Below are 25,165 nucleotides of genomic sequence, written 5' to 3' on the forward strand. Positions count from 1 at the left end.
AGCTGGCCTCAACCTGTGTAACCCTTCACTGTGTAGGTTTGATTTATTTTTACAAGACAAACATGGGAAAAAAAAGTCAAGTTTTAGAATAAAAAGCTGCACTTTTAAAACTTTAAAGAGACTTTATTTTGAGTTTATTTTGAAATTAAATCTTATTCTAGCAAGAAGAACAAATACATTTGTATTAATGTCTTGATGAATTGATTCTCATCCAGGTAATGAAATCCCAGAAAGGGATATTTGCATTAAATAACAAGTGATATCGAGATGCTCAGGATTGTCCAGTTGTTCTAGTAGTCTCTGTTGAAAGTGTAACTTTTAAAAGTTGCCACCTATGTGTTGTTTGCTCGTCCAGCAACAGTTAGTTTAGTGATTACTTAATGGGTCATTACCCATACAGTGCTCAAGATCAAGGACCTATTTGTCATTTTACAGGCACATTTCCCTTTTCACAAGAATTACTGTTTCTTCCAAAGTATTTCAGTGAAATAAGATTAAATCATCCTTGACATGACAGTTTGCGAGTCTCCTTGGGATTCTCAGTGTACTTAAACTGGTCCACCTGAGACCCCAGGAAAAACAGTATCTCTCAATAGGCTGGGGCTCAGGAGGATATAGCCAACCAGTAACCTGTGAACTGCGACCGATTCTGATTCTAAAATTGAAGGGGTTTTTTAACGACCTAAAGGCCTGACAGTGAGGCTATGCCTTTGCACATAACTTGTCTTTGTATTTTAGAGTAAGGATGTACTAAATCCGAAGGCGGGCCGTGTTTTTCCTTTTATGGAGCAACAATGGTCCGTTTCCAGAAATGATAAAATCAGCTGGTAAAAAGAGAAGCCTGCATGCAGAAATAAGTTTTTACTGCACAAGAACCTGTTTCTACTTCAGTGACCGCCTGAACTCTGATGTTCCTCTTAAAAACATCCTTTAACAGTACACCGCCGCATTTTTTCAGCCTTTCATCTAACAAGCAGTGGGTTTCAGTTCACATTTGTTGTCCGTGAAAGTCAGGTCACACAGATTTCAATCTATTGCCTCCTTTTTTCCCCACAAACAAGGACTGCTTGTAAATCCTAGAACAATCTTTTGACTTTTAATAGCTGATCAAAAACACCAAAAAAAAAACCTAACAAGGAGTATTTGACTTAGGATTCAAAATCAATCAGGGAGTCACATTTAGAGATGTTGAAATGTTTCACTTCTACATGACTATCTGAAATTGATGTAGCAGGATCAAAAATAGTATTTTTACAATTTTCAGAGTAAATCAAACAATTTTGCATTTTGTTCACAGTCACTTGTATTGCTTTGACTTGAATAAATACCTGCAGCCCCACATGGCATGCATGGATTGGTCCAATTCAGTATCAGGACCAGCCAGGGTCTGGCTGTGAATCATGTCTTCTGCTGTTCTTCTACATGTCCTGCAGTGCAGTCATTGACACAGACTTTAGGCGTAGCGTATACGTTGGACTCGCTTAAATCCTTTTGAATCCATTCAAAGACAACAGCTACTTCAACCTCCATGATCCCACACAGCCTTGACCAGTTTATAATACACGACTCCACCTTCTAAGTTGGTCTCAAGTCAGTCTTTTTCTCATTTTGACATTTAGTTTTTTTTTGTACTTTGCTTGTTCAGCGAGTGAAATTCAGTGGCGTTAACATCAGCAGCAGGCAGTAAAGACACATTACTGGTGGGTACACCACACTTCTTTAAATAAAGCAGGATAAATCATGCACTCCACCTAAGATTTGGGCATAAAATCCAGTGACAAGGCTTCAGTGAATCTTTTTCTCAGCTTTAGGTTCCAATAAAATAAAAACATTTACCATTATAAGTTTTTTTGTCTTTGCTCATATAGATATATATATAGATCATATAGATCACACGAACACTTAATCTAAATTGGGATTTTGGAGAAACCCACAGTTGGTTGTGATTCAGATTCTTTCCTTTGACTTTAATAAATAACTGCAGCAGGTTGCAATGTTTTGTGCTCCTTTTCTGCACACCCTACAGGTCAGCTGATATATAGAGATTTCATGAGTCTAAAGTGGACTTTTTTTTGTAATGAAGCAGCTTTTGTCTGACTAAACCCTGTACTCCACCTAAGCTCTCAGATTTAGAACGGCTCAGGACGGTCAGGCAGGGTATAGTTAGTTAATGTGTGTAAACTGGCCCTATGGTTACCAAGCCTTAGAAACAAGCCACGACTCAGCAGTACGGACATGACATTGTTGTAGTTAGACAAACAGCACTACAGGTTTTTACCCGACTTGTTTCAGTACATCCTAAAAGTTACATCACAAGTATTAACATTTAAAATGTGACTTTTGAAAAATAAAAAAGCTGCTTCATCACTTCATAAGAAAGATTTAAATGTTAGAGTTTCGGTATTTTGAATGACTAAGTAATGCAGTTGTGTGTGACTCATGTGTCTGCGTTTGTTTCTTTGAGTATGCGTGCGTGCATGACAACTGAACTGCTTTGTTAGCGGTGAACTCTTGACTTATAAACACATCCGTTTAAACCGGGGTTAAAGATGTAGTCTGTAGTCTGGGAAGAAAAAGCACAAGCAAAAGAAAAAAAAACCCTAAAAAAATGTTGCCTGCAGAGAGTGCACGTGGTAAACAGCCCTCACACACACACACACACACACATTTGAACACTCGTTCACATGCACACATGACATGGTCTGAAGTGGGGCTGCAGATCAGGGCAGGAAACGTTTTGTTCTGGAGGCTGCAGTGACTTTCAAAACCCCAACTCACCAGCTGCTTCAACTGTTTATGACTTTATAAAGTGTATTTATAGAGCAGCTCTGAGTACAGTCATGGAGGAGACAAAAGAGGAAACAGACGTGAAGAAAATGTGTAGATTACTCTAAAAATCAAGGGCCTGAGTATTTCTCTAGAAAAAGCCACAAATCCTCACTTCAGGACTGCTTTGTGCACAGCGAATCCTCATTCTAAGTTCGAGGCCATTTTTCAGCGTCGCTCACAAAGGAGGGTTTTGTGTTGGGCTTTGTTTGCTGAGGTGTGGCTCTCTCAGCACCTTGCTCCTTTAGCAACAACAACAGCGCCTCTGTTTCCAGCCCCGTCCATCAGCTCTGACTGCTGGGAGCATTATTCGCTCCATGTGTGTTTACACCTGCATCATCGCTCTTGAACGCACCTCGGCAGGACAAACACTGGAAACGTGGGAAGGCGTAGGACCGAGTCTGTGGAACCATTATTTAATATTTGTCATGCTCAGAAAGAAAGTGACGTCCTTTACACCTTTTGTTAGTGCAGTTTGTGAGCCTGATGCTTACGAAAACCAGCATGGAGGTCAACATTGTTTACATTTACTCAAAAAGCTTTAAAATAAAGGCAAGCCCACCTCTGCTTTCTGTCTCACAGTAGCCACAATGGTAATGTAATAAGTCACACTGTACAAAAAGTACAGGATTTGGTTGGTTATGGGAATAAAATGTCAATATCACTATTTATAAATTCAAATCAGGTGTATGCATTTAATTTAGAAAGGTTTTAACAAGTTTCAAACTAGCTTTGGGTGGTTGTTTAAGTGTATTTAGTCAGCTAAGCACGCAAACACATTTACACAGAAGAAGTGTCTAAATTTCCTCCACACTACTGGAGGTACTTTTACGATGTGATTAAGAGTCTTTTCATAAGTTGATTTTAATGTTATTGCGGTTTTGCATCGCTTGTTGTTTCACACCTTTATTTAAGACATGTGAGGGTCATTTTCCTGTGTTGTATTAACAAAACAGGGTTGAGGACTTTTTTTTTTTTTTAGGTAACTTTAACTTATGGTAACTTCATCCTATGGGAGAAATATTTTCAGTCAAATGTAAATATGTACTGTGCAAAAATATTGCACCACCCTTCTTTTCTTTCTGTTTTGCTTCCAAGAAGTCAGACTGTTTTTTAAGGTGGCCTTGAGCAATAGTTTATCCAGACTTCCTGAAAGCAGAAGTCAGAGGCAAAAAACATCCAAAAGAAGAGGTTTGAATGTCCATCAAGAAGCCTGGAGAACTATTCCTGAAGACTACTTAAAGAAATTAAGAGTTTTTGATTATCTTTCTGGTGTTTTTTTCCATGGTGATTTTACCTGCATTGCATTTGCATTTTAACATTTCATAATATCATAATTTCTTTTACAAACAAATTGTTTTTGTTGTTTAATGAGAGAACAGAAAAACATAAAAATAAACATAAATTCATGCAAAAGAGATAAACAAAAAGACACAAACCAACTACAAAACCAACCAAAGAAGAAGAAAAGAGACTTCAACGAGATAAAGTAGTAAAACTGTTCTCACAGTGATGTGAAATCATAAAGGAAGTGGTTGAAACTAGTAAAGAAGACACAAAGCAACTACAAAAATATTATAAAATGATGTAAAGTGAGTGGAAAAAATAAACAAAACAAGCAAAGTGAAAAAAATCAAAGACATAAAAGCACTGTAGTAAAACCAGATGGAACAAGCAAAGGAGAAATAGGACAGTGGACCAAGAAGAAAGATGATGGATTGTACGATGATGATAAAATGAAGAAATAAGCTTAACTGAAAATATTTTAAAAGGTTAAAAAAGACAAAGCACTAGACGTGAAAAGCAACCGCTTGTGTCATGTCGTTAAAAATATGTTTCTGCTTCCTGCTTCCAGTCGGACGTCGTCCATCAGAGCGTGTTTGAGCTGATCCACACAGACGACCGAGCTTTCTTCAGACAGCAGCTCCACTTCTCTCTCAACCCAAACACAGAGGGCGCCGACGGCCCCAGTAAGTCTGCCCACACTTCACAGTGATCACACCTGTCCAGGTGACCTGCAGAGGAAGAGACGGAAACATGGCCACGTCTCTTTGCTGCTGCAGTCTACATTTTCCAGTGTGATTTTGTGTCTCTGCGGTGCTCGTTTTAATTCTTTTGCATCTTATTGCTTCGTGTAATAATCTAAAGATGAATGTTTTCTTTCGCTGCAGGTGACCAGAGCAACCCTGAGATCAGCAGTAACATAGTGAGCTACGACCCGCATGTCGTCCCTCCAGAGAACTCGTCCTTCCTGGAGAGGAACTTCTGCTGCCGCCTGCGCTGCCTGCTCGACAACTCGTCCGGCTTCCTGGTAAACACACACACCAACACGCCTCACCGCGCCGGGATCCACAAGATGTTCCTGGCCTAAAGGGAGGTCTTTATTCTTAAAACTGTGTGCTTGTCTTTAGGCTTTGAACTTCCGCGGCCGCCTCAAGTTTGTCCACGGTCAGAACCGCGTGTCGGAGGACGGGTCGCTGGTTCCTCCGCAGCTTGCTCTGTTTGCCATCGCAACACCGATGCAGCAGCCATCCATCCTGGAGATCCGCACCAAGACACTCATGTTCCAGACCAAACACAAGATGGACTTCACACCCATAGGCGTCGACGCCAGGTAAGGCACAGAGAGCTGTTTGAATCTCTCGCTGAACGTCTGAATGAAGCTGTGGCGCTCAAGTGAAGTCTGGCGTGTCTTTCGTCCACAGAGCGAAGCTGGTTCTGGGCTACTCCGAGATAGAGATCAGTAGGAAAGGCTCGGGCTACAACTTCATCCATGCTGCCGACATGTTGTACTGCGCAGAAAACCATGTCAGAAGTAAGTCGGAAGCTCCGCTCGGTTTACAAAGGCGAAAAATGCCAAAATAGGCACGACCGGTTTTAAATTCTGTGTGCATCACTTGGGTTCCATAACCCCAGAAATCTGTTCCTATCTGCCAGCTGCTGTGCAGCAAAATCTAAAAATGACACGTCTTCTTGCAGTGATGAAAACCGGAGAGAGTGGCATAACCATCTTCAGGCTGCTGACCAAGGCCGGCCGGTGGGTCTGGGTCCAGGCTAATGCCCGGCTCATCATAAAAAACGGGAAACCCGAGTTCATCGTGGCCCAGCAGAGAGCTTTGACGTAAGTCTGCAGACTTGTTTCCTCCAGCAGGAACATGAAGAAGAATTTATTAAAGCCGCAGTCTGATGTTTATCTGCTGCTGCTCAATCAGTTTGCTTTGCTTTCTTTCTTTTAGTTCACTTTTATTTTTTGGTTCAACTCTTCCTGTTGGTTCCTTTCCCTTGTTCCTTGTTTCCTTTCCTCTCTGCGTTTTTTCACTTCTTGTTTCATCCCCTCATTGTGTACTTTGTGCTTTCGCTACTTGGTTCCTTTATTGTTTCCTCCCTTTCCTCTGTTTCTGACCTTTTCTCTTAATTCTTCCCTTTTTCTTGTGTCCTTAATCTTTCCTCCCCTTGTTTTGTTCATCATTTCTTCTCCTCTTCTTGTTCCCTTCATTATTTCCTCTCTTGTCCTTGTTTCCAACTTTGTTCCCTCTCCTCTTGTTATTTTCCTAATTGCTCCCACTCCTCTCGTCGTTTCCTTTGTTTTTTCCCTTATTTTCTTGTTTGTTCTCCTTGTTTACTGTCTTTGCTTCCCTTGCTTCCTGTCATTTAATCTTCTTTCTAGTGTTTGATTTTCTCTTGTTTCATCTCCTTGTTGCGTACTTTATTTTCTCTCCTCTTCTTAACTCTTTCACTGTTTCCACTCCTCTCCTCATTTCCGTTGTTTTTTCTCCCATTTGCTTGTTACTTATCTTTGTTTACATATTTTTTTCCTGTCCTTGTTTACTTTGTTTTCTCTTCTCCATTCTCGTATCTACTGTTTGTGTTTTTTTCCTTGTTTCATCTTGTGGTTTCTTTGATTGTTTCCTTCCCTCTCTTGGTTTTTCCTCTTATTTCCTGTCATTATGTCTTTTTGACCCCTGTTTCCTATTTTGTTTCTTCTCCTCTTCCTATTTCCTTCACTGCTTCCACTCCTCTCTTCATTTCCTTTGTTTGTTTGTTTTCCTCACATTTCCTTGTTTCTCGTCTTTGTTTACATTGTTTGTTTTCCTGTCCTTCTTTCCTTGTTTCCTCTGCTTCATTTCTGGTCTCCACTATTTTTTTACTCTTGTTTCATCTTGTGGTTTCTTTCATTATTTCCTTTGCTCTTTTTGTTTCCTTTGTTATTTCTTTTCCTGTTCTTGTTACTTTCATTATTTCCTCTCCTTTGTTTCCTTCCCTCTCATCTGATCTAATTTCCCTGTGTCCTTGGTCTTCTCTTAGTTCCTCTCTATGTATTCCCTTTGTTATCTCTCCTCCTTTCCTTAATTTTTCCTCTCCTGTCCTCAGTTTCTCTTCTTCCCCTGAATCCTTCATGTTTCCTCTCCTTATTTCCTGTCTTGTTTCCTCACTCTCATAAAGACAGAGGTGTTTGGCTCAGTAAATGGAAAGCTTGTTTTGGACCCAGTGAAAAACTCACTCATGTGTTCACCTGCAGAAATGAAGAAGGAGAAGAGCAGCTTCGCCTCAGACGGCTGCAGGTGCCATTTAACTTTGCCACAGGAGAGGCGCTGTTGTATGATGTCACCCCCAACATTGAGCCCCGTGACCCGTGCTCCGCCCCCAAGCAGGGGAAGTTTGACAGTGACGCCATCAGCCGCGACTCCTTGCTGGGCTGCATGCTGAATCAGGACCATTCGCTGTACTGCGATCAGAACAGTGCCAACACCCTCAGCAACCTCAACGACATGGTCTTCAAGGACACCAACGCTACACTCAATGTCCCCGGAGACACGGAGCCCAGCCCGGCAGTGGGAAACGTAGTGAAAGCGGAAGCCACTGTTCAGGAAATCATGGAGTCCCTGCAGCTGATCTTTGGGGACGGTGAGCTCATCGAAAGCCTGCACGTTGAGCCCGATGAGCTCAAGAGCTGGGAGAGCACGCTGTTGCAGATGAACTGCCACGGTGGGTTCAACGACGACCTCAGCGACATTCTCAACAACGACATCCTGTCTTACGTGGAGGAGCAGCTGCAGAAGGATGTCGAGCTCGACCTGCCGCAACAGACTGACGGCATCCCAGCCTGCCTCTCTGGTTTGGACCCACTTCAAAACCAGGAACCAGATCGAGGCGGGGAGCTGAACTTTGACTGGGCTCTCGAGACGCAGACCCAGCTGATACCCAACGGAGTGCAGATGACGGCAGTCCAGGGGACGATGAAACTGAGCCACATGGACTTTCCTCAGCCCAATTCTTCTGGGCCCAATGGACTGACCTTTAACAACGTCCTGCCAAACAGCTTTCCTCAAACACAAAGTCAGCTACAAGCCAGCAGGATAGACAACAACCTCGGAGCGTTCCCGCTCAGGCAGCCTTCAACCAACCCAGTGCCTCTTCACATGATCCCAGCCAACCAAACATTTGGCCTCCAGGACCAAAACAAAGGACAGTTAAATAATGTCTTTACCTTCCAGGGCACCAAGTGCAGCAAATCAGTGTCACACCAAGCAGACAGCTGTGGAGAAACATTTGCCTCCAATATTTCAAACGAGGCTGTTTTCTCTTCATCACTCAGCTGCATGCAGAGCCACTTCCCTGTACAGACGCCAAACGGCAACAGTCAGAGGCAGGCGTGGCCGCAGCAGCAGCAGCTGATCACAGGTCAGCAGATGGGCTCTTTCCAGAGGAACCCCACAGACATCGGCTCTCTCAACAAGCCGATGTTCACGACTCCAGAGACTTCTAATCCTCCACTTCCTGTTCAGCAGGTCTTGGAGCGGCTGCCGGCTTCTACAAGCTGTATGTACAGAAATGCCGCCCCAGGACTGCCTGTGAACGGCGTGCACCACAGTCAGCCGAGGTTGAACCCGGCCCCCAGTCAGATTCCCTCCAATCCCTCCTGCTTTTACCAGGCTGGAGGAAGAGCCGTATCCGGAATGGCTTCGATCCCAAATTTGGATGAAGCGTCGCTGTCCTGTCAGATGTCCGCTGGTCTGAAACCGAACGACCTGCTGGGGCAGCAGAAGCAATATCTGAACTTCAGTGAGCAGACGCAGGTAAAGAGCCAGTTCATCAACATTAATCTTTGTAGAGCTGTGAAGTTGAATGGTTTGAGGTTTTAATACAGACACAGATGCCGATATTTGGCAATTAATCTGGCAGTATCTTTTTTGTCTTTCAGCCACACGAAACACAAACAGACTTCCCTAACATTTGTTGTGGGGCATTATTTATGATTTCCTTACTAAGATAATAATTCAGTTTCAATCCAATTCAGTTTTATTTATATAGCACCAAATCACATCAGTGTCATCACTCAGTTAAAGGGTGTTTCTCCCGTCTCTTCTTTAGTCTGCATTTAAAAATGTCAATTATGAGTGGTTATAAATGCTGTGTATCTACAAACAGCTAATATCGGCCTATATATTGGCACCACTGATATATCGGTCAGGCTCTAGTCAGATGGATTTGGATCATAGATGCTGTCTTGTGTTCAGATGCATTTCCATTTTAAATTAAGTGCAAATGTAAGCAAATCCTAACATCGGAGGATTGTACTGTGAAGCAGGACTTGGAACTTTGACAGCTAGTTTTTGGTTTATCTCTGCGTTTTCAGGGTTATGAAGGGGGTTGAGTTCCAGTTAACATGTGCCATCTACTAATCATTCAACAGATGTGCAGTTCATAGTTGTTTACTGTTGGATCTCATGGCGCGTCCACACCAAGTTCTCCCTCATGATACACGTGTAGATGGAGACCTGTAAATATTCACCCCTGGCAACCGACTGATGAAGACGTTGTAGATCATATTTTTGCAGTTTACCATGAAGACGTATCAGTCTGCTCACTTTTCTCCAAATAAAACTTGAAGCATTTAGCTCCAGGAGCCCTCACACAGTGTCAGTGAGCTTAGCCTCCAGGTCCGATTGTCGGTGGTCTCGGGCGAATGTCAGCTGATGGGTTTTTGTGAGTCACAAGTTGAATTATTTTAACTTGTGTGAATGTGGTTTCACCGCTGTTCACATCACCTGGTGTCAGTTTGTGTCAGTTTGTCTTTATCACAAACTCATCGTATGTAATTGCAGCACGAGATGACCTTTCAAACAGTTTTTTAACAATTTAGCCAGTCCCAGCTGTCACAGGGCGGGAGATGAGGGGCACCCGCTCAGAAAGACACAAACAGCTGTTCACACTCATGTTCACACTTACGACCAATTTAAAGTCATCACTTAACTCAGCAAGCACGTCTTTGTGGTGTGTTTCTCAACACAGGGGCAACTACAGTAACACTTTCTGGTAAAACACTGCCCCCTGGTGGGGAAAACTTTGCAGCCTCTGATTACAATGTCCTATACTTTTCTCCTTTAGAATCTATAACTGTTGTCTTATGTGATGCATTTTTATACACAAGACTTTGGTGTATCTGCTATAGCTTATAATTGCTCACAGAGGGGTCAATCAGATGTGTTCTTGACACAGCTAGAAATGTAATGTCAGTGTTTTTCATCCGCATACGGTGGCACTCAAAGTCCTTTCATATCTGGGTGATTTTGGTCTAGAAACAGTTGTGTTTTTTTATGTTTAAAAAACTAAATTCAGCTGGATTTTAAACATGTCCACTATTAGCCGAACCGTTGGATCAGTTAGTGTTGGTAGGTTGTATTTGCATCCTTTCTGTGGTGTCTGAAGAAATTAGTCCCTCTAACTTGTCGTTTGTCTTCACACAGATGAACAACCGTCCAGTCGTCGGGAACGGAGTTTTCCCCTTCCCTTCGCTGCCCAATGGGAACATGTGCTACTCAGAGAACAAATAGGAATCAGTCGCTGTGACTTCTGGACGGCAGAGGATCTCAACTTGGACTGAAAGGAAAAGACTGAAGAACAAGAAAGTGCCAGAAAATGGACGAGAAGACAATCAAAGACACCCCTCCCTCCCTTTTTTGGTTTCTTTTCATTTCTTTCTCTTATGACGAAACAGTGATGAAAGCTGTTAGAGTTCATGTTTGGTTCAGGGTGGCTCAACAGGATGAAAAATTAGGATAAAAGCTTGGATTCCTCTTTCGGATGTGGTTGGATTGTACCAATGTAAAACAACTGCTTGGTGGGAATATTTGGATTTGTATGGGAACCAAAATGAGTCCAGTCTGACTGAGTTGATCCCTCTGATGGAAACAAGTTAAAGGGCGCTGCTTTTTAACAGAGGTAGGTGAAGCTGACATGACCAACCAATCAGACCTCAGCCACCAAAACCCAGTCAACCAACTCAAATTGTTTTAATATATTTGAAGTGAGTTTTTAAAACAAAAAATGCCCCAAATTTTGAAAACAGGTTTTCCAACAGCTGGCAGAAACTAAGCAAAAAAAGGAAGGAGGCTCCACCTGGTGGTGCTATCCAGCAACTGCACTTTAAAAGCCAATTAATTAAGAGGAAGGTCACTATATTAGTAAGGTCAACTATATATTTCGCCACAGATGAGGACTGGCTGGTTGGGTTAGCTTTGCCTTGTTGTAATAAAAAGCAGATGATTTCCCTTCTCCTTTATTTTTTATTCTTTTAAAAAATCCCCTACTGTGTGGATGGGACGTTTCTGCGTGGGACAGATGGACCTGGAAGTTAAAGGAAACATCACTGAGGCAACCTCCTGTCAATCCTCTGCCGTCTGCAACGTACACAATTTCGACACCTTTGCTAATTTGAACACTCAGAAGGATAGCATATACCAACTTTTTTTTTTTTTTTAAACATTGCTGTTTTATGTCCTTTTGAACAGGCGTCCTGATTCAGTTCATTTCAAGTCTTTACTGTCCCAGTGAGGGAGATTTGCTTTGCAGACAGGGTAGAAAATTATTGTAGTTTAAAAAGAAAAGAAACGCACAACCAGACATCAGCATCATCCTACTAACAGACCATATGTAAGATTTAATTCAGTGAAAACAGCTGCTTGTTGATATATTTTAAGAGCTTTGTCACTGAGCCAGTTTTCTTTCCTTCCTTTTCCTTTTGTGTTGTTGCTTTATTTTTATTGTACCGGGGAAAAACTTGCAGATCGTGCCTTAAACTGACAGGAACTTGAAAGGGACAGTCAGTAGAGATTAATTAGAAGACCAAAGTTGCCCTTGCCTTAACTCAGTCACGCAGGCCCAGATAACCTCCAGCCACTAGGGAGAAACGTGCATTCTCCAAACAAGCGGTGCTCGAGGTTGCAATCAATCACAAAACACTTCTATGTGGTTGTTTAGATTGTTAGCAGATTGCTGCGGTCACCCTTTGTTTCCATGGATGACACCGACTAGTCTGCAAACAGTCACCAACTTCTCTATGAAACTGTGAAGAGTGCGACGCGCATTCCAATTTTGGTTTTTACAGTTTGACTACCACTAAAATAGTTTGCAGACAAGTGAGCTTCAACTGCTACAATCTGCTAGCGACCAACGCACTTGCAAGGAGATTTTCGGCACAAGTGATTCACCCAGCAACTGCAAGCAACCATTGTTTGCCTGTGTGACTGAAGCTTTAGCCATCATTATACTTTTTTTTTTTTGCACTACTCCTTTAAATCGTTTGACTTGCCAAAGCACAGTGAGAAGTCCAAGACTTACTATTGCTAGACAAAAAACTGAGAACAATTTAGACAACTTTAGTACTTAGTTGTTGTTTTTTAATTATGTCATTTAAAGTTTATTTCAAAATGTTTTAATGATAAAATCAAACAAATTAAAATAAAACTTAAACTGAGTCAAAGTTCAGATTTTGTTTAAAACTTTTATTGTTATTTTTTTTAATCCAAACAACTAAATCTTAAAAAAACTGAAGCTGAGGATGTTTTTCACAACCAGATTTCTTGTTACCCACAACAAACCTCTATCCTTTGTGTCTTTTCTGCTTCTTTTACTCATTTCTTGCTATCGGAGTAACATTGAAACACAGAAGTAAAACACTCAGAGGCAGCTATTGTATATTTTAAATGAGAGAAAAATGGAAAAAAAGAATTCACACTTTAGAGTGTCTTTTAAATTGACCTCTTTTTGACTGCCTGTTTAAAACAGTTTAGGAAACAAAGCAACCCGTTCTGAGCTGTGAATTTTTGTTCACATGACTAAACCAGTGGCATCAAGGTTATAAACTAGTGCTGTCAGGGTTAATCTCGTTAAAATGACGTTAAAGCCATAACCGCATTAACGCGGCAAATCTCCGTTAGCGAGTTAACGCGGATCGCCCCGCGTTAGCGCGTTAACATGTTAGCACTGTCCAGCCCCACGCACTACAATACATGTATGGAACCCCACAAAACAACAGTTAGTCAGAGAATAAGTGAATAACTACACATAATAATGTTAGGAAAATCTCTTGATGTTTCATGTGTCTGAAAGAAAAAAAAAAATCTGCTAGTATATCATAATATTGGAGTTTTAGATTACCAATATTGGTATTGGTACCGTTCTTAAAAATCCTATATCGGTCAGGCGCTAGTTATCTGAAAGTGTTTTTTAGTTTTTTACAGCTTGATCTAAAGCACCAGAATTTGACCTCGTGCAGCTCCAAGTTTATGCCTGTGTAAATGTCGTTGTGAACTTTTGCAGCAGTTTCACCAAAAACCATGAAAGCAAAACTAAGTATCAGCACTCACGGGTGGAGATGGAGATTCAGTACAGAAATAGTTCTTCACAGCACTTCTGCTTCTTCTCCTCCTCTTCTTTTAATCAGAGCTTTTTTTCACAAAGTATTCTCTCAGTGGAAATATAAATATCTCGTGTTGCTTTATCTACATTATACTCACTTTGTACTTTTACTCTACTTTCATTTTCAGTCCGTCGGAGGCCAAGACTCCAAATGCAGTATCTTTGTGTAACTGTATATAAATATATATATTTGTCCTTTTATGCTTTTTTTTCCCCAAAGTATGTATTGTCATATATTGTGTATTTTAATATTGTATTGCCTTAACATGACCCACGCTTATCATTTTTTGTACATTTTCTGCACAGCATATATGTATGTAACCTCCTGTTATGATGTTTTTTTTATTATATCTTGTGGATTTGCCATCAATATTTGGCTTTAATTGTGTATGAGTGTTTGACTCTTTACATGCTCACCAAAAAAAATAAATGTGATCTGATCACTGCAATGGCTTTATTTTATTTTAATTTTTTGTGAAAAGTTTTTCTAAACCTCCTTTAGAAAATTTGGGATTAAAAATAAAACAGTGGATTGCGATTCATAAATACATATTAATTAATAGTTAATAATAAATAAAGTGATTAATAATATAATATAATATAATATTACTGGTTTGGATTGTTGTGATGGTTTCCACAGTGGCCACTAGATGACAGTGTAACTATTTTGGTAAGTTTGACTTTTTCCTTGAAGTTAAACTTTAAATTGACGATTTCTGCAAATAGGGCTAGAAAATATATTTATAAAAAATAAATACGTACGTAGTTGTATGCTTTATGGACAGATAGATGTTTTGACTGTGATATAAAATTAAAATTGTGACTACAAATGTATTTAAAAATGTTCAAAAAGCTAAAGCTTCTCCAATATATATGCTAACATGAGCCAATCGACCTTTAATGCAGCAATAGCATAAAATAAGTTGCTGGTAAATACATTTCTTTTTAACTTAACATTGTATAAGCCTAATTTAAGAGTGAATCCTTCTAAGATTGAAGACATTTTTCTGCTTTTGAAACATTTAAGATTTCCCCTCAAACACAATTAAAGAACTCATATATAGTCCGCTGTACAAATCCATAAGCAAAATAAATTGCAGCTTGCAAGCCTTAAAAAAGTGCTGGTTGGAATTCCGATTAAAACTCTGCTATTTTAAATTCAACTGATCGTTATTGTTTTTGTTACAAACAAAAAAAAACTTTACTGCAATTTTTAAACATACAAAACATTAAAATGTATTTAAAAAATGTATAATAATAATAATAATAATAATAATAATCCAGAAAAACTTTGTGGTTTATATTTTGTTATATTTTGTAAAACAAAAAAAAAAATAAACAAGAAAATGAATTTTAACATCAGAAAAAAACAACATGTACATTTATGATGTTGAAAAACGTTGTTTTTTTTACATTTTAAATGAAACGGGTTTTTTTGTTTTTCCTCCCTTACGTCACCTCTGACCCGAAGCGCGCTCTCGGCTTCAAATCAGTGCCCAGAAAGGTGCCCGGGAAGCGCGCGCCGGTCAGAGAGCAGAGCAGAGAGAGACAACAAACAGAGAGGATCGCTTTGAGGACGACAACTGAAATTTATCGACGTATTCTTACAGTTTTTGGATGTGTCAGGATGTGAAGCTCAAACTGTGCGTTTTTAAATGCTGGATTTGAGCCGCCGGCGGGGCGCCATGGACGGGATAAACCGGTGACAGTACCGTTACTACTTTGACATTCCTCACCGGGAGCCTCGGTGCCTCAGCTTCACTGTGAGTTTATCTATGGCGTCTGTTTCAGCCCTTTGAATTAGCGCTGTAGCTGTCGTTATCACGGCTCTAGCTAACGGTGACGGCCCGGGATGTGGCACATTAGTCGGTGAGAACAGATGCTGGTGATCCGCGGTTTCTGGACCAGTTTGATGGATTTCCTCCAGCTTCACTGTGAATAAATCAGCGAGATGTATGCCGGGCGGAAAAGAAGAAAACCGGCCCAGAAAGGGTACGTTATGAAAAACTATATTGGTTATCGTGAACGCCATGTAAGTAGTAATGAAGTGGGTCTGATGTAAGCTTTATTTTTATACATAAATATTTATTATTATTTAAATATGAAATATATATAATATTGGTCGTATTTATTATAATGTTATGAAGACAGGCACAAAAAATCTTTTTTAAATGTTTATTTAAAACACTGCAAAATTATAATGTCACTGGCATGTTACAGATCGATGGATACAAATAAAAAGGCAACAATTGCTTAATAGTAACAAAAATTAGCTATTGATACTGACAGCAATGTTCCATGTTATTTTTGTTATTATTATTATTATCTGTAGTAGTAGTAGTAGTAGTAGTAGTAGTAGTAGTAGTAGTAAAAGTGGTAGTGGTGGTCTGTTAACTGCTGTAATAAAAAATGTATTTCTTAGATTATGAGATGAACAGAAAGACTTCCCTTTTCCTGTATTTGAGAAACTCTTTTGCTATAATATTACTGCTAACAGAGGATGGATGGATAATAATCCAGCCATTAATATTGTTATTATTATTATTAAATAACAATTGTAATGGATGGATGAATTACTATGCTGATGCTCGAATAGAGGTGTGGTAGTACCCCCGTGTCTTGCCCTAAGATAGCTGGGACAGACTCTCAAAGGACACCAGTGCCCCGCTCCCTCGACCCTGAATTACGGAAGCAAAAGAAAATAATATCTGACATATGCCTCTCATCCGGACAGATGTATTGTATTTCATATGCAGCTTTGAGCGCCACACCAAAACAAAAACAGTGAAAAATGCAGAGTGCCATCTGTAGAATTCACAGAGCATTCCTATGTCCATAAGTGCACAACTATATAGGATTTTGGATTTTTAAGACTGATACCAATACCGATATTTGGCCGTTTAAAATTTTGCCGATATTTGTTGATATTTTTTTGTCTTTCAAACACAAAACGATAATAGTTTTGTCTTAGTATTTGCTACATGTAGGAATTTATGACTCCTTACTATGATAACATGACAGTGGCGTTGTAAATAATAATGTCTAACTTTCACAACGTTTTGTCTGACTCTGCTCCGTTCAGTTAGTTGTTGTAAACAGGAAGTTGCAGAGCACCCTCTGGTGGACAAACTATGCAACGAAATTCTCCAATCTCTTCTTCGCTTTTTTACTTTTCAGTTATCAGCCGTTATAAATGTTGATACCAATATATTGGCAAACAACTAATATTGGCCAATATATCATTTTATTTATATATATATATGTGCAATCAGAATTATGATCTGAATGCATTGTTGTGCCAAACACATTTTGCTTTTCCAAGGTCAGCTCTATAAATGATCTTGTTCAGGGTTTGTTGGTTTAGTGCTTCATTTCTCTTCATGTTATTTAAAGTTGTTACATTATATGTGGTATACAGGGACTAGGGTAAGATGTAATAAAAGGAGAGAGCAAAATAGAAATGTGTAATGTATCACCAACTGCCGCACCTGTAAGAAAAACAAACATACAACACCTGTAACTCAAACATTTGAAAATGCACAGGTACATAAATCAGCAATCTTCTTGTGGGATGTGTGTCTGTGTGTGTGAGAGCAAAAGAGAAAGAGTGTAGAGTGTGTGTGTGTGTCTATGTTACGAAATGTAAAATGAAAAAGAGTATGGGAAGCCTCAATAATGCTCCCTAGGAGCCAAAGAGAGACAGAGATGGATCCAGGAAAACTGTAAAAATGTCTTGGTTTCCAGAGTCAAACCGCCCCCCATCGAAGGCGTCAAATCCAACCCATCCAAACGCCACCGTGACCGCCTGAACTCAGAGTTGGACCGGCTCGCCAGCCTCTTGCCCTTCCCTGAAGATGTCATATCGAGCCTGGACAAGCTGTCCATCCTGAGGCTCAGCGTCAGCTACCTGCGCACCAAGAGCTTCTTTTCAGGTAGGAAACACTGCACAGGCTGACCTTTAGAAACAGAGCTTTATTTTTACCCATTGACCAAGGGCTGTCTTTAAGTTACCTTTGCTCAAGGTGGACTAAACGGCGGAACAAAAACACTGTAAAAGAAAGGGGTGTGTTTGATTTATAAGTCCAGAAAGTCAGCTGTGGGATTTCTTTGTGGTCCAAGACATCATCTAGTTTAGGCCTAAGTCCTGTTTCCTTCACAACCACCTCTTTTTCCAATTTTATTTGTTCATTTATTTATTGTTTTTATTATATTTTAAGTTCAAGGAAATCCGATATAAAACCATACTTTTTTAAGAATTCAGTCACTGTGTGGTGTTTTTCAGGTTATTGAATAATCACGTTGAATGATCGTGCCTACAGGTATTATGGTTTTTGCCATAAAAGAGCATATCTGCTGTAGCTGCCAGTAGCTTCTCACAAGAAGTTGACTGCATCTTTGCAGGGTGAAGTGATCTCGACTTAAAAAAAAGTGCAAAAGATGCATCTTGAACTTGAGATAGACGCAGAAAGAAAGAGTAGCTGGCAAGTGTCAGCGTTGCCCTTTTCCTTCCTCGCCTCCTGAAGCACTGAAGTAGCTTTTCACACCTCACAAAGAACCTGCAGACACTGAGGCAGAAAGCATGCAGACAGAGATGGGGCCGAGAGGGTTTTAAGTACACAGAAAGGAGGTCAGAGAGGCGATCCGCGGGCCAGAGCAGACGGGAGAGTCAGGAAGGTTTTTACTGAAAAGAAATGATTCATCAGATGGAACATCAGTCACTTTAACACAGCTGTTTATGATGTAGCTGAACCAAATGTTATATAAGTGAGGTTCTGATGCAAGGTAGCTGGGACTAGGTTGGGTGATTACAGTTCCTCCTGTGGCCTCCTCTCTCTTTTGTCCTTCAGTTGCATTTTAGGAATTGAGACCTTCTTCAATATCATGTAGTAACACTAATGTCCAGGTCACAGGTAGGAGGAGAGAGGAGACGAGGGTTTTTTGGGTTTTTTCCCGTGTAGGTTCCATGTTTTGAGTGCAGACTTTGCTGCTTGCCTTTCTGTCCTCTTTAAGACTCTCTCATTGGTTAAATAAAATCCTGCTTCCTCCATTACAACCCACACCTTGCCAAACAGTGCAGACTAGATCTGACCAGATACAATATATACACTCACCAGACACTTTTTTCGGTCCACATGGCAGCAACTTAGTGGATTTAGCAACGTGATCAAGACCACCTGCTGAAGTTCAAACCGAGTATCAGAATAATAAAGAAAGGTGATTTAAGTGAATTTTAACATGTTGTTGTTGTTGTTGGTCTGAGTATTTCACAAACTGCTGATGTAGTGGAATTTTCCCACACAACCATCTCTACAGTGTACAGGAAATGGTGTGAAAAAGAGCCACAGTTCTCTGGTTGAAAATGCCTCGGTGATGTCAGAAGTCAAAGGAGAATGGTTAGACTGCTTTGAGCTGATAGGAAGGAAACTTAATCAACACACCAAGGTATGCAGAAGAGCATCTCAACAGTAGCAGAAGACCGCATCGGGTGCCACTCCTGTCAGCTAAGAACAGGAAACTGAGGCTACAGTTCACACAGGTTCACCAAAACTGAACAAAACACACGTTGGGTCTCTTAGTACTAACTGACTGTCATTTAAACACCACAGCCTACCTGACTATTGTACCACAGTGTACTGTCTTCTGATGGCTGCTTCCAGCAAGATAACACACCTTGTCACAAAGCTCAGATCATCTCAAACTGGTTTCTTTAACATGACAATGAGTTCACTGTACTGAAATGGCCTTCACAGTCACCAGATCTGAGTCCAGTAGAGCACCTTTGCGATGTGAAGCCAACAAATTTGCAACAACCGTGTGACGCTATCATGTCTATATAGACCAGACTGAGGAATGTTTCCAGCACCTTGTTGAAGAGATTTTCAAAAATGTAATTTGGCTTCTCTGGCAGGTTAAAACGATACAACTAAGTTCTAACTTTTAGCTATTACCTTTAAAATAGTGACTTAAAAGCATCACTTTTGCTGTTTCAAAGCTGTACAGGACTCTGTAGCAAGGGCACAGAAACATATCCTGTTCTTGTTTTAAGGAGTTTATATTTGGGTCCTCACAGAGAGTAACTTAGCAGCTGCCTGCTGTTAATAATTCAACGACGTTGAGCCCAAAGAGTTTATACAACAGAGCAAGGCTCAATGCTTGATTATGAAGGCAATAATTGCCTTTTTTTTTATTTTTTAAAGAAACGGTTGGTGTTTGTAAGGGTGTGAGTGATGGTGGTTGGTGGTGCTTTGACTGAGAGACGTGGGAGTTTAGGGGTGGTGACCCTTGCGTCTGTGATTCAGACTCTGTTTAAGAAGTGCAAAAGTGCAGGAGGATCGGCTTTGTCGAGGAGTTAGCGGGCTTACAGGCACATAGCAGATGGATTTTACTCTGTGTGTGTGTGCGCGCGTGTTTGTGTGTGTGTGTGTGGCAGTGCTGAATGTTTTCACAGATTATCCATTAAAAGCAGATTGTACATCTGTCCAAAAACAACAAACAGCCCTCAGAAATCTGCTCAGCCTGAAAAATCCTCCAGCGTCAGTCAGCGCGAGGGAGATGCGACTTCGCCAGTTTATGCAAGATTATTTTGTGTGTTCAGTTAGATTTACTCTCCTGTTGTGTGAAATCTGATTGATATAAACTTAATCTGAGTAATGACACTAACCAAAAAGGATTTTCATATGGCCATCCGAGTACACAGACGTAGCTCCTAAAAAATAATAACCTTTATTGCTTTATGCTTTATTTTCTGATTTCATTTCATTATTCATTCAACATATTGAGGATGCATTAAATCGTGTGTTGAACCATTGATAGTGGCTTATTGTTTTCTCACAAATCTGTGTGTTGTAGACTTATTTTGCTTTTTAAAACATGCATTTTTGTCCATTTTAGAGATTTGGAGCAACATTTTAAAGGAGTAACGGCCACAAATGATAAATATAAAGCCACAAAGTGCTTGGATATCCTAGATAATTATCTTTTCTCACACTTAGAATGAGGAAAATTTACAAAATAGGCTTTGAGTTTTTTAGAGCATGACCCAAAATAGAGCGATTGACTGTAAAACAAAGAGCCTGTGTCCATAATTACTTTTAACGGTGAAGGAACCACTCGTCCCAAACTGCTCTGCAAATCCCAGATAACACAGGGAATGACTTCCAGCCTTCTTTAATTTCATCCTTTTCATTATCACAGTGTTGCATAACAATAGTTTGACTATATGTTGTAGTTTGTGAGTTGTGTGTGTGCATTATGACAATAAGATGAGGACACAAAAGTGCTGTTTCAGCGTTTCATACATTCACACATTCCATCGTGGTCTTGCAAAACACACTGTTCACAGCAGGAGTATTCAATTAGAATTTAGGGAGGTCCAGTAAGAGAACATTTCTGTCATGGCTGTGTGCAGGCAGGCAGGGAGGAAGGACCCAAAATGCAGGACTCGGAGGCAGATGTAAACTCAAAACACGCAGCTTTATTGCTGGGCGGAAAAGGCACATAAACTTAACTAAACTGAGAATACAGAAATAAACTAAGCAGACAGGCAGGCTAGCAGACGGAACACACAGTTAACTTGAGGGTAGGAGACGTTAACGACGTGACAGTGAGCACAGGAAAACACAGGGCTTACATACACAGAGGGAGTCATCAAGGAATTAGAGACAGAAGGGGAACACAGCTGGGAGGAATAAGACCTAACGAGACAGGGAGAGCAAAGCTGGAACACTGACATCAGACAGGAACATGAACCTTCAAAGTAAAACAGGAAACAAAACACACTTAACTAAGACACGGACTAGACAGAGAGAGTCAGACTTGACGCTGAACTAAATCGGCAATAATAACAAAATACAACCCGAACCTTAGTCATAATGCAGAAACATACCAGAATAACTGAAACACAGATCCATAATAAAAATCAACAAAGCACCAGAGAAACATAAAGAACAATCATTCAAAACCAAAACATAAGGAACTCAAATGCTGGGTCGATCCGACCCAGGACCGTGACAATTTCCTCAAACAAAGCTCCAGAATGACGTAAATTTTACCTGCATTATCATTCGGTGCATCATATATTTTGAAGTAGCAGTTGTAAGTTGTAAATATAACAAATACAGATACAATTCAACAGTATTTCAGCCATTTTTGTTTATTACTAACTTTCACAGTGATCTGGGGGATATTCTGAAAATAAAATAATAATAAAATTTTCTTTTCTTGTTTCAAGTAAAATGCATTTTTATTCACAAATGAGAAAAAAACCCCAGCCCTGACTGAAACATTACTTTCACCACTAGATGAGCTAGATGACCTGTCTGGGTGACTTACTTCCTTCTCTCTTCGTTTCTTTTGCTTCGTGTTCTGGGACAAAGCTTTTTTTAAGGTTTTCCTAACCTTACGGCCCCCAACCCCGACCTCACAGCCCATTGTTCATTCAGTAGACTGGTTTCAGTTTTTGTGCAAACGTACTGTTTATAAGGTTGGGGAATCCTGCAGTCAGCTGAGACTGAAGAAGTCACTTGGATGAGTGACAAAACGTTTCTCCCACTGAAAACGCTACGTCCAGATGAACAGAATCAACCTATTGGGATTTACTTACCTGGATGATTGAGTATACATCAAAACATTGGTTTTTAGTGTTAGCTAGTTATCAGATAAGCATGAGTTTGGATGATTTAGCTCACCTGATCCACTCTACACAGTGTATTGCTACTCCACTGTCTCCTGGGGAACTTGCTGAGTTATTAACTCTTCCACTCAAATCCTCTGTAGAGCTAAAAATGCACAACAGAAGCTTCAAAAACAGCCTGCAGAAACATCTCCATACAAGTGCGTGAACCCTGAGTGACCCCCCCTATCCTCATGTCGTAGCATAGCACAAACGTATTGTAGGTCAGCTCCCCATGCCTGTGGCCATGAGATGACCCTTACACCTGAGTTTGAGCCACACAGTAATGTAGGTCTAAGCAAACTGAGCACTACAGTTAACAGAGATGAGATGAAAGCCCCAGAGAATGAAAACACAGCGAGATAATCCACTCATGGATGCTTTACAGACCCTTTGAAGAGGAAAAGGGGAAGCTGATTGAACAAAGAATCTACAGTGCTGTGATGTCACAAATCCACTCCTAGGGATGCATCAAGAAATTATCAACTGATTCTGATATGTGATATAAATAGTTTGGGTAACAGTCAATGTTCCTGACATTATTTTTCCAATTACTTTAGGTTTTATTCATATAGCACCAGTTCACAACAGGAGTTGTCTCAGATCCTGCAAACTAGAGAGAAAACTCCATGGATGCAGTTTCTGGAAATGAAAGCCAATGCGTAACAGCCTTAAACCTGCAAGAATATCAAATTTTGAGTCGTCTCACCACATTTTTCACTTTGCCTCCGTCTATTTTCAATGAGCTTTAGCCCATAGAAGACTGCAGCATTTCTGGATCGTGTTCATATACGTCTTCTTCTTGACAGATGATAGGGCCTGAAGTATTCCTGAGCACGAACTTGAAAATCAATATTTGGTGTGACCACCTTTATTCTTCAGCACAGTCTGAACTCTCTTAGGCAGCTTTCTTTAAGTAGTCTTCAGCAATAGTTCTCCAGGCTTCTTGAAGGATATTCAAAGCTCTTCTTTGGATGTTTCTACCTTTTCTTCTTTTCTCTGCCAATCTATGACGGATAGTGTTCCACTTAGGGGTGGGCAGTATAAACGGTATACAGTAGAAACGATATGAATTTGGCCAACAGTAGAGATTTTGACTATACCCCTCTACCGCGATAGCGCATGTTGATGCTGTCATCAAGCTGCGCCTGTTTTGCTCGAAAGTATCGCAGCGGCTGCAAGCAGTATCACCTGCAAATTATGCCGGGCGACAGTAATAGCGAAGAGACGAAGCACGTTTTGGAATATGGGGAAAGCCAAAAACTGCGCTTCCTCCACTTCCGTACCATTGATTCATTAATGTTGAATTCTCTCGTAGCTGCTCTATTCCCATGTTGTTGCAGTATATTAATAACTAACCTCGTATTCTGGATGGATTATCTCAGTTGTTCTCCTGACTGAAGTTTGGTCCGTTTACAACATCCTGCCATGCGACTGCATTTGTCCCAAACCATCGGGAACTCTCACGTTAACTTTTATCGAGTGGAAAAAGGATAGCATTTATCCTCCAGCTTCACTGTTTATATTATGCTAACATAGCTGTGTCGCTAGCAATCACGTAGCACATCATTATACACCAGCTAGTCCAACTTCAGCAACCCTAAAAAAGTCACTGCTGTTTAGTTTTCTGTTTTCATTTATGTTGCAAGTGATAGCAAAGCTGTACGTTTTAATTTTTCAGAAATCTTTCAGTCAGAACATGGTATGTCATGTTTAGGTGGAAACTAGCAAGCTAACTTCCTGCTAGCCTCTAAATTCTGTTTTCATGGATAAATTCTGTTTTCATGGAAGCCTGGATGCCGCAGTGTTCGTTTGACTTTGGGATCTGATGCAGATGGAGTTTTGGACCCAGATTACTCTGCAAGGTTCCTGACTACGGTAGCCATAATGCTCCAACAATCTATCAAGCGGTGCGGCTTCGTAGCTTACCAAAGTCGTACTAAAACATTTTTTGACAGATTTTTGAGCACCGTGTACCACATAAAATCGGTTCGAGGTCAGTAAGCACAACCAGAATTCATACATAAGGCACATCGGATTATAAGGCCAGCTGTCGATTTTTGAGAGAATTAAAGGATTTTAAGTGTGCCTTATAGTGCAGAAAATACGGTATACCAAAGAAAAGAATATATCGTGATATATATCGTTACCGCACATGCTTCAAATCATACCGCAATATGGATTTTAGGCCATACCGCTGAGCCCTAGTTGCACTGTGTTTTTTCTATCCATGTATATTTTTACTGCATTGGCAGTTGTTTTGGTATCACTGTCATTCTGAAAAATGAAGCTGCTGCCACTCAGGTGTTTTCCAGATGGTATTGCATGGTCGATCAAAATCTGATGGTACTTTTCTGAGTTTTTTGACAAGATCTCAAACAACAGTGACTGAAAATCAGCTCAAACCATGACAGAGCCTCCACCGTGTTTTACAGATGGCTGTAGACACTCACTGTTGTACCTCTCTCGACCTCCTCTGTACATACTGATGAGAATACTAAGACCAGATCCATCACTCCATCAGACCTGTTTCCACTGATTTTCAGTCCAGTTCTTCTGTAATTTTTAAAATACGGTCGTACCAGAAAGACTAAATGCCAAAAATTTTTAAAAAGTGACTTCTTAAAGTCTTGTTTTGTCCAACCAACAGTCCAAACTAGAGATTGCACGATGCCACTTTTTTATGTCCGATACCCATACCGATATCATAAATTTGGATATCTGCCGATACCGATATGAATCCGATAAGTGTGTTTTTTAATCAATAAAACTGTTTTTTTAATATCTTGCTGCTTTTTGTATAAGTTCATACTCAAGTTTAAATAAACAACAACACTAAAGCTATTCTGTTATACCTGTATGCAAAAAATACACTGCACCCAAAGTATTTCATAGTTCAGCAACACTGATCAATCTAATAAACTTAAACCTACTCCATCCTTCCTATTCTGGTATTTTAAAGAGTAA

The 25,165-nt window shown here is 40.3% G+C and overlaps 2 protein-coding genes across 3 annotated transcripts in view; both read left to right on the forward strand.

The window, feature by feature from the left end:
- Window positions 1–13,976, forward strand: part of ahr2 (aryl hydrocarbon receptor 2) — a 95,263-nt gene extending 81,287 nt beyond the window's left edge. The window contains exons 5-11 of the mRNA XM_031735710.2: window positions 4,682–4,796; window positions 4,998–5,137; window positions 5,238–5,440; window positions 5,532–5,641; window positions 5,806–5,947; window positions 7,346–8,903; window positions 10,575–13,976. Coding sequence (XP_031591570.1) covers window positions 4,682–4,796; window positions 4,998–5,137; window positions 5,238–5,440; window positions 5,532–5,641; window positions 5,806–5,947; window positions 7,346–8,903; window positions 10,575–10,661 — 2,355 coding nt within the window. The 3' untranslated portion in view covers window positions 10,662–13,976. The remainder of the gene's footprint in view (window positions 1–4,681; window positions 4,797–4,997; window positions 5,138–5,237; window positions 5,441–5,531; window positions 5,642–5,805; window positions 5,948–7,345; window positions 8,904–10,574) is intronic.
- Window positions 13,977–15,061: 1,085 nt separating this feature from the next.
- The window catches only part of LOC116316847 (aryl hydrocarbon receptor-like), a 55,352-nt gene continuing 45,248 nt past the window's right edge, over window positions 15,062–25,165 (forward strand). For both annotated transcript variants that reach the window (XM_031735497.2, XM_039607319.1), the window contains exons 1-2: window positions 15,062–15,519; window positions 17,272–17,459. In XM_031735497.2, coding sequence (XP_031591357.1) covers window positions 15,479–15,519; window positions 17,272–17,459 — 229 coding nt within the window. In that variant the 5' untranslated portion in view covers window positions 15,062–15,478. The remainder of the gene's footprint in view (window positions 15,520–17,271; window positions 17,460–25,165) is intronic.

Source organism: Oreochromis aureus, linkage group 23 (genome assembly GCF_013358895.1).
Source record: "Oreochromis aureus strain Israel breed Guangdong linkage group 23, ZZ_aureus, whole genome shotgun sequence".
NCBI lineage: Eukaryota > Metazoa > Chordata > Actinopteri > Cichliformes > Cichlidae > Oreochromis > Oreochromis aureus.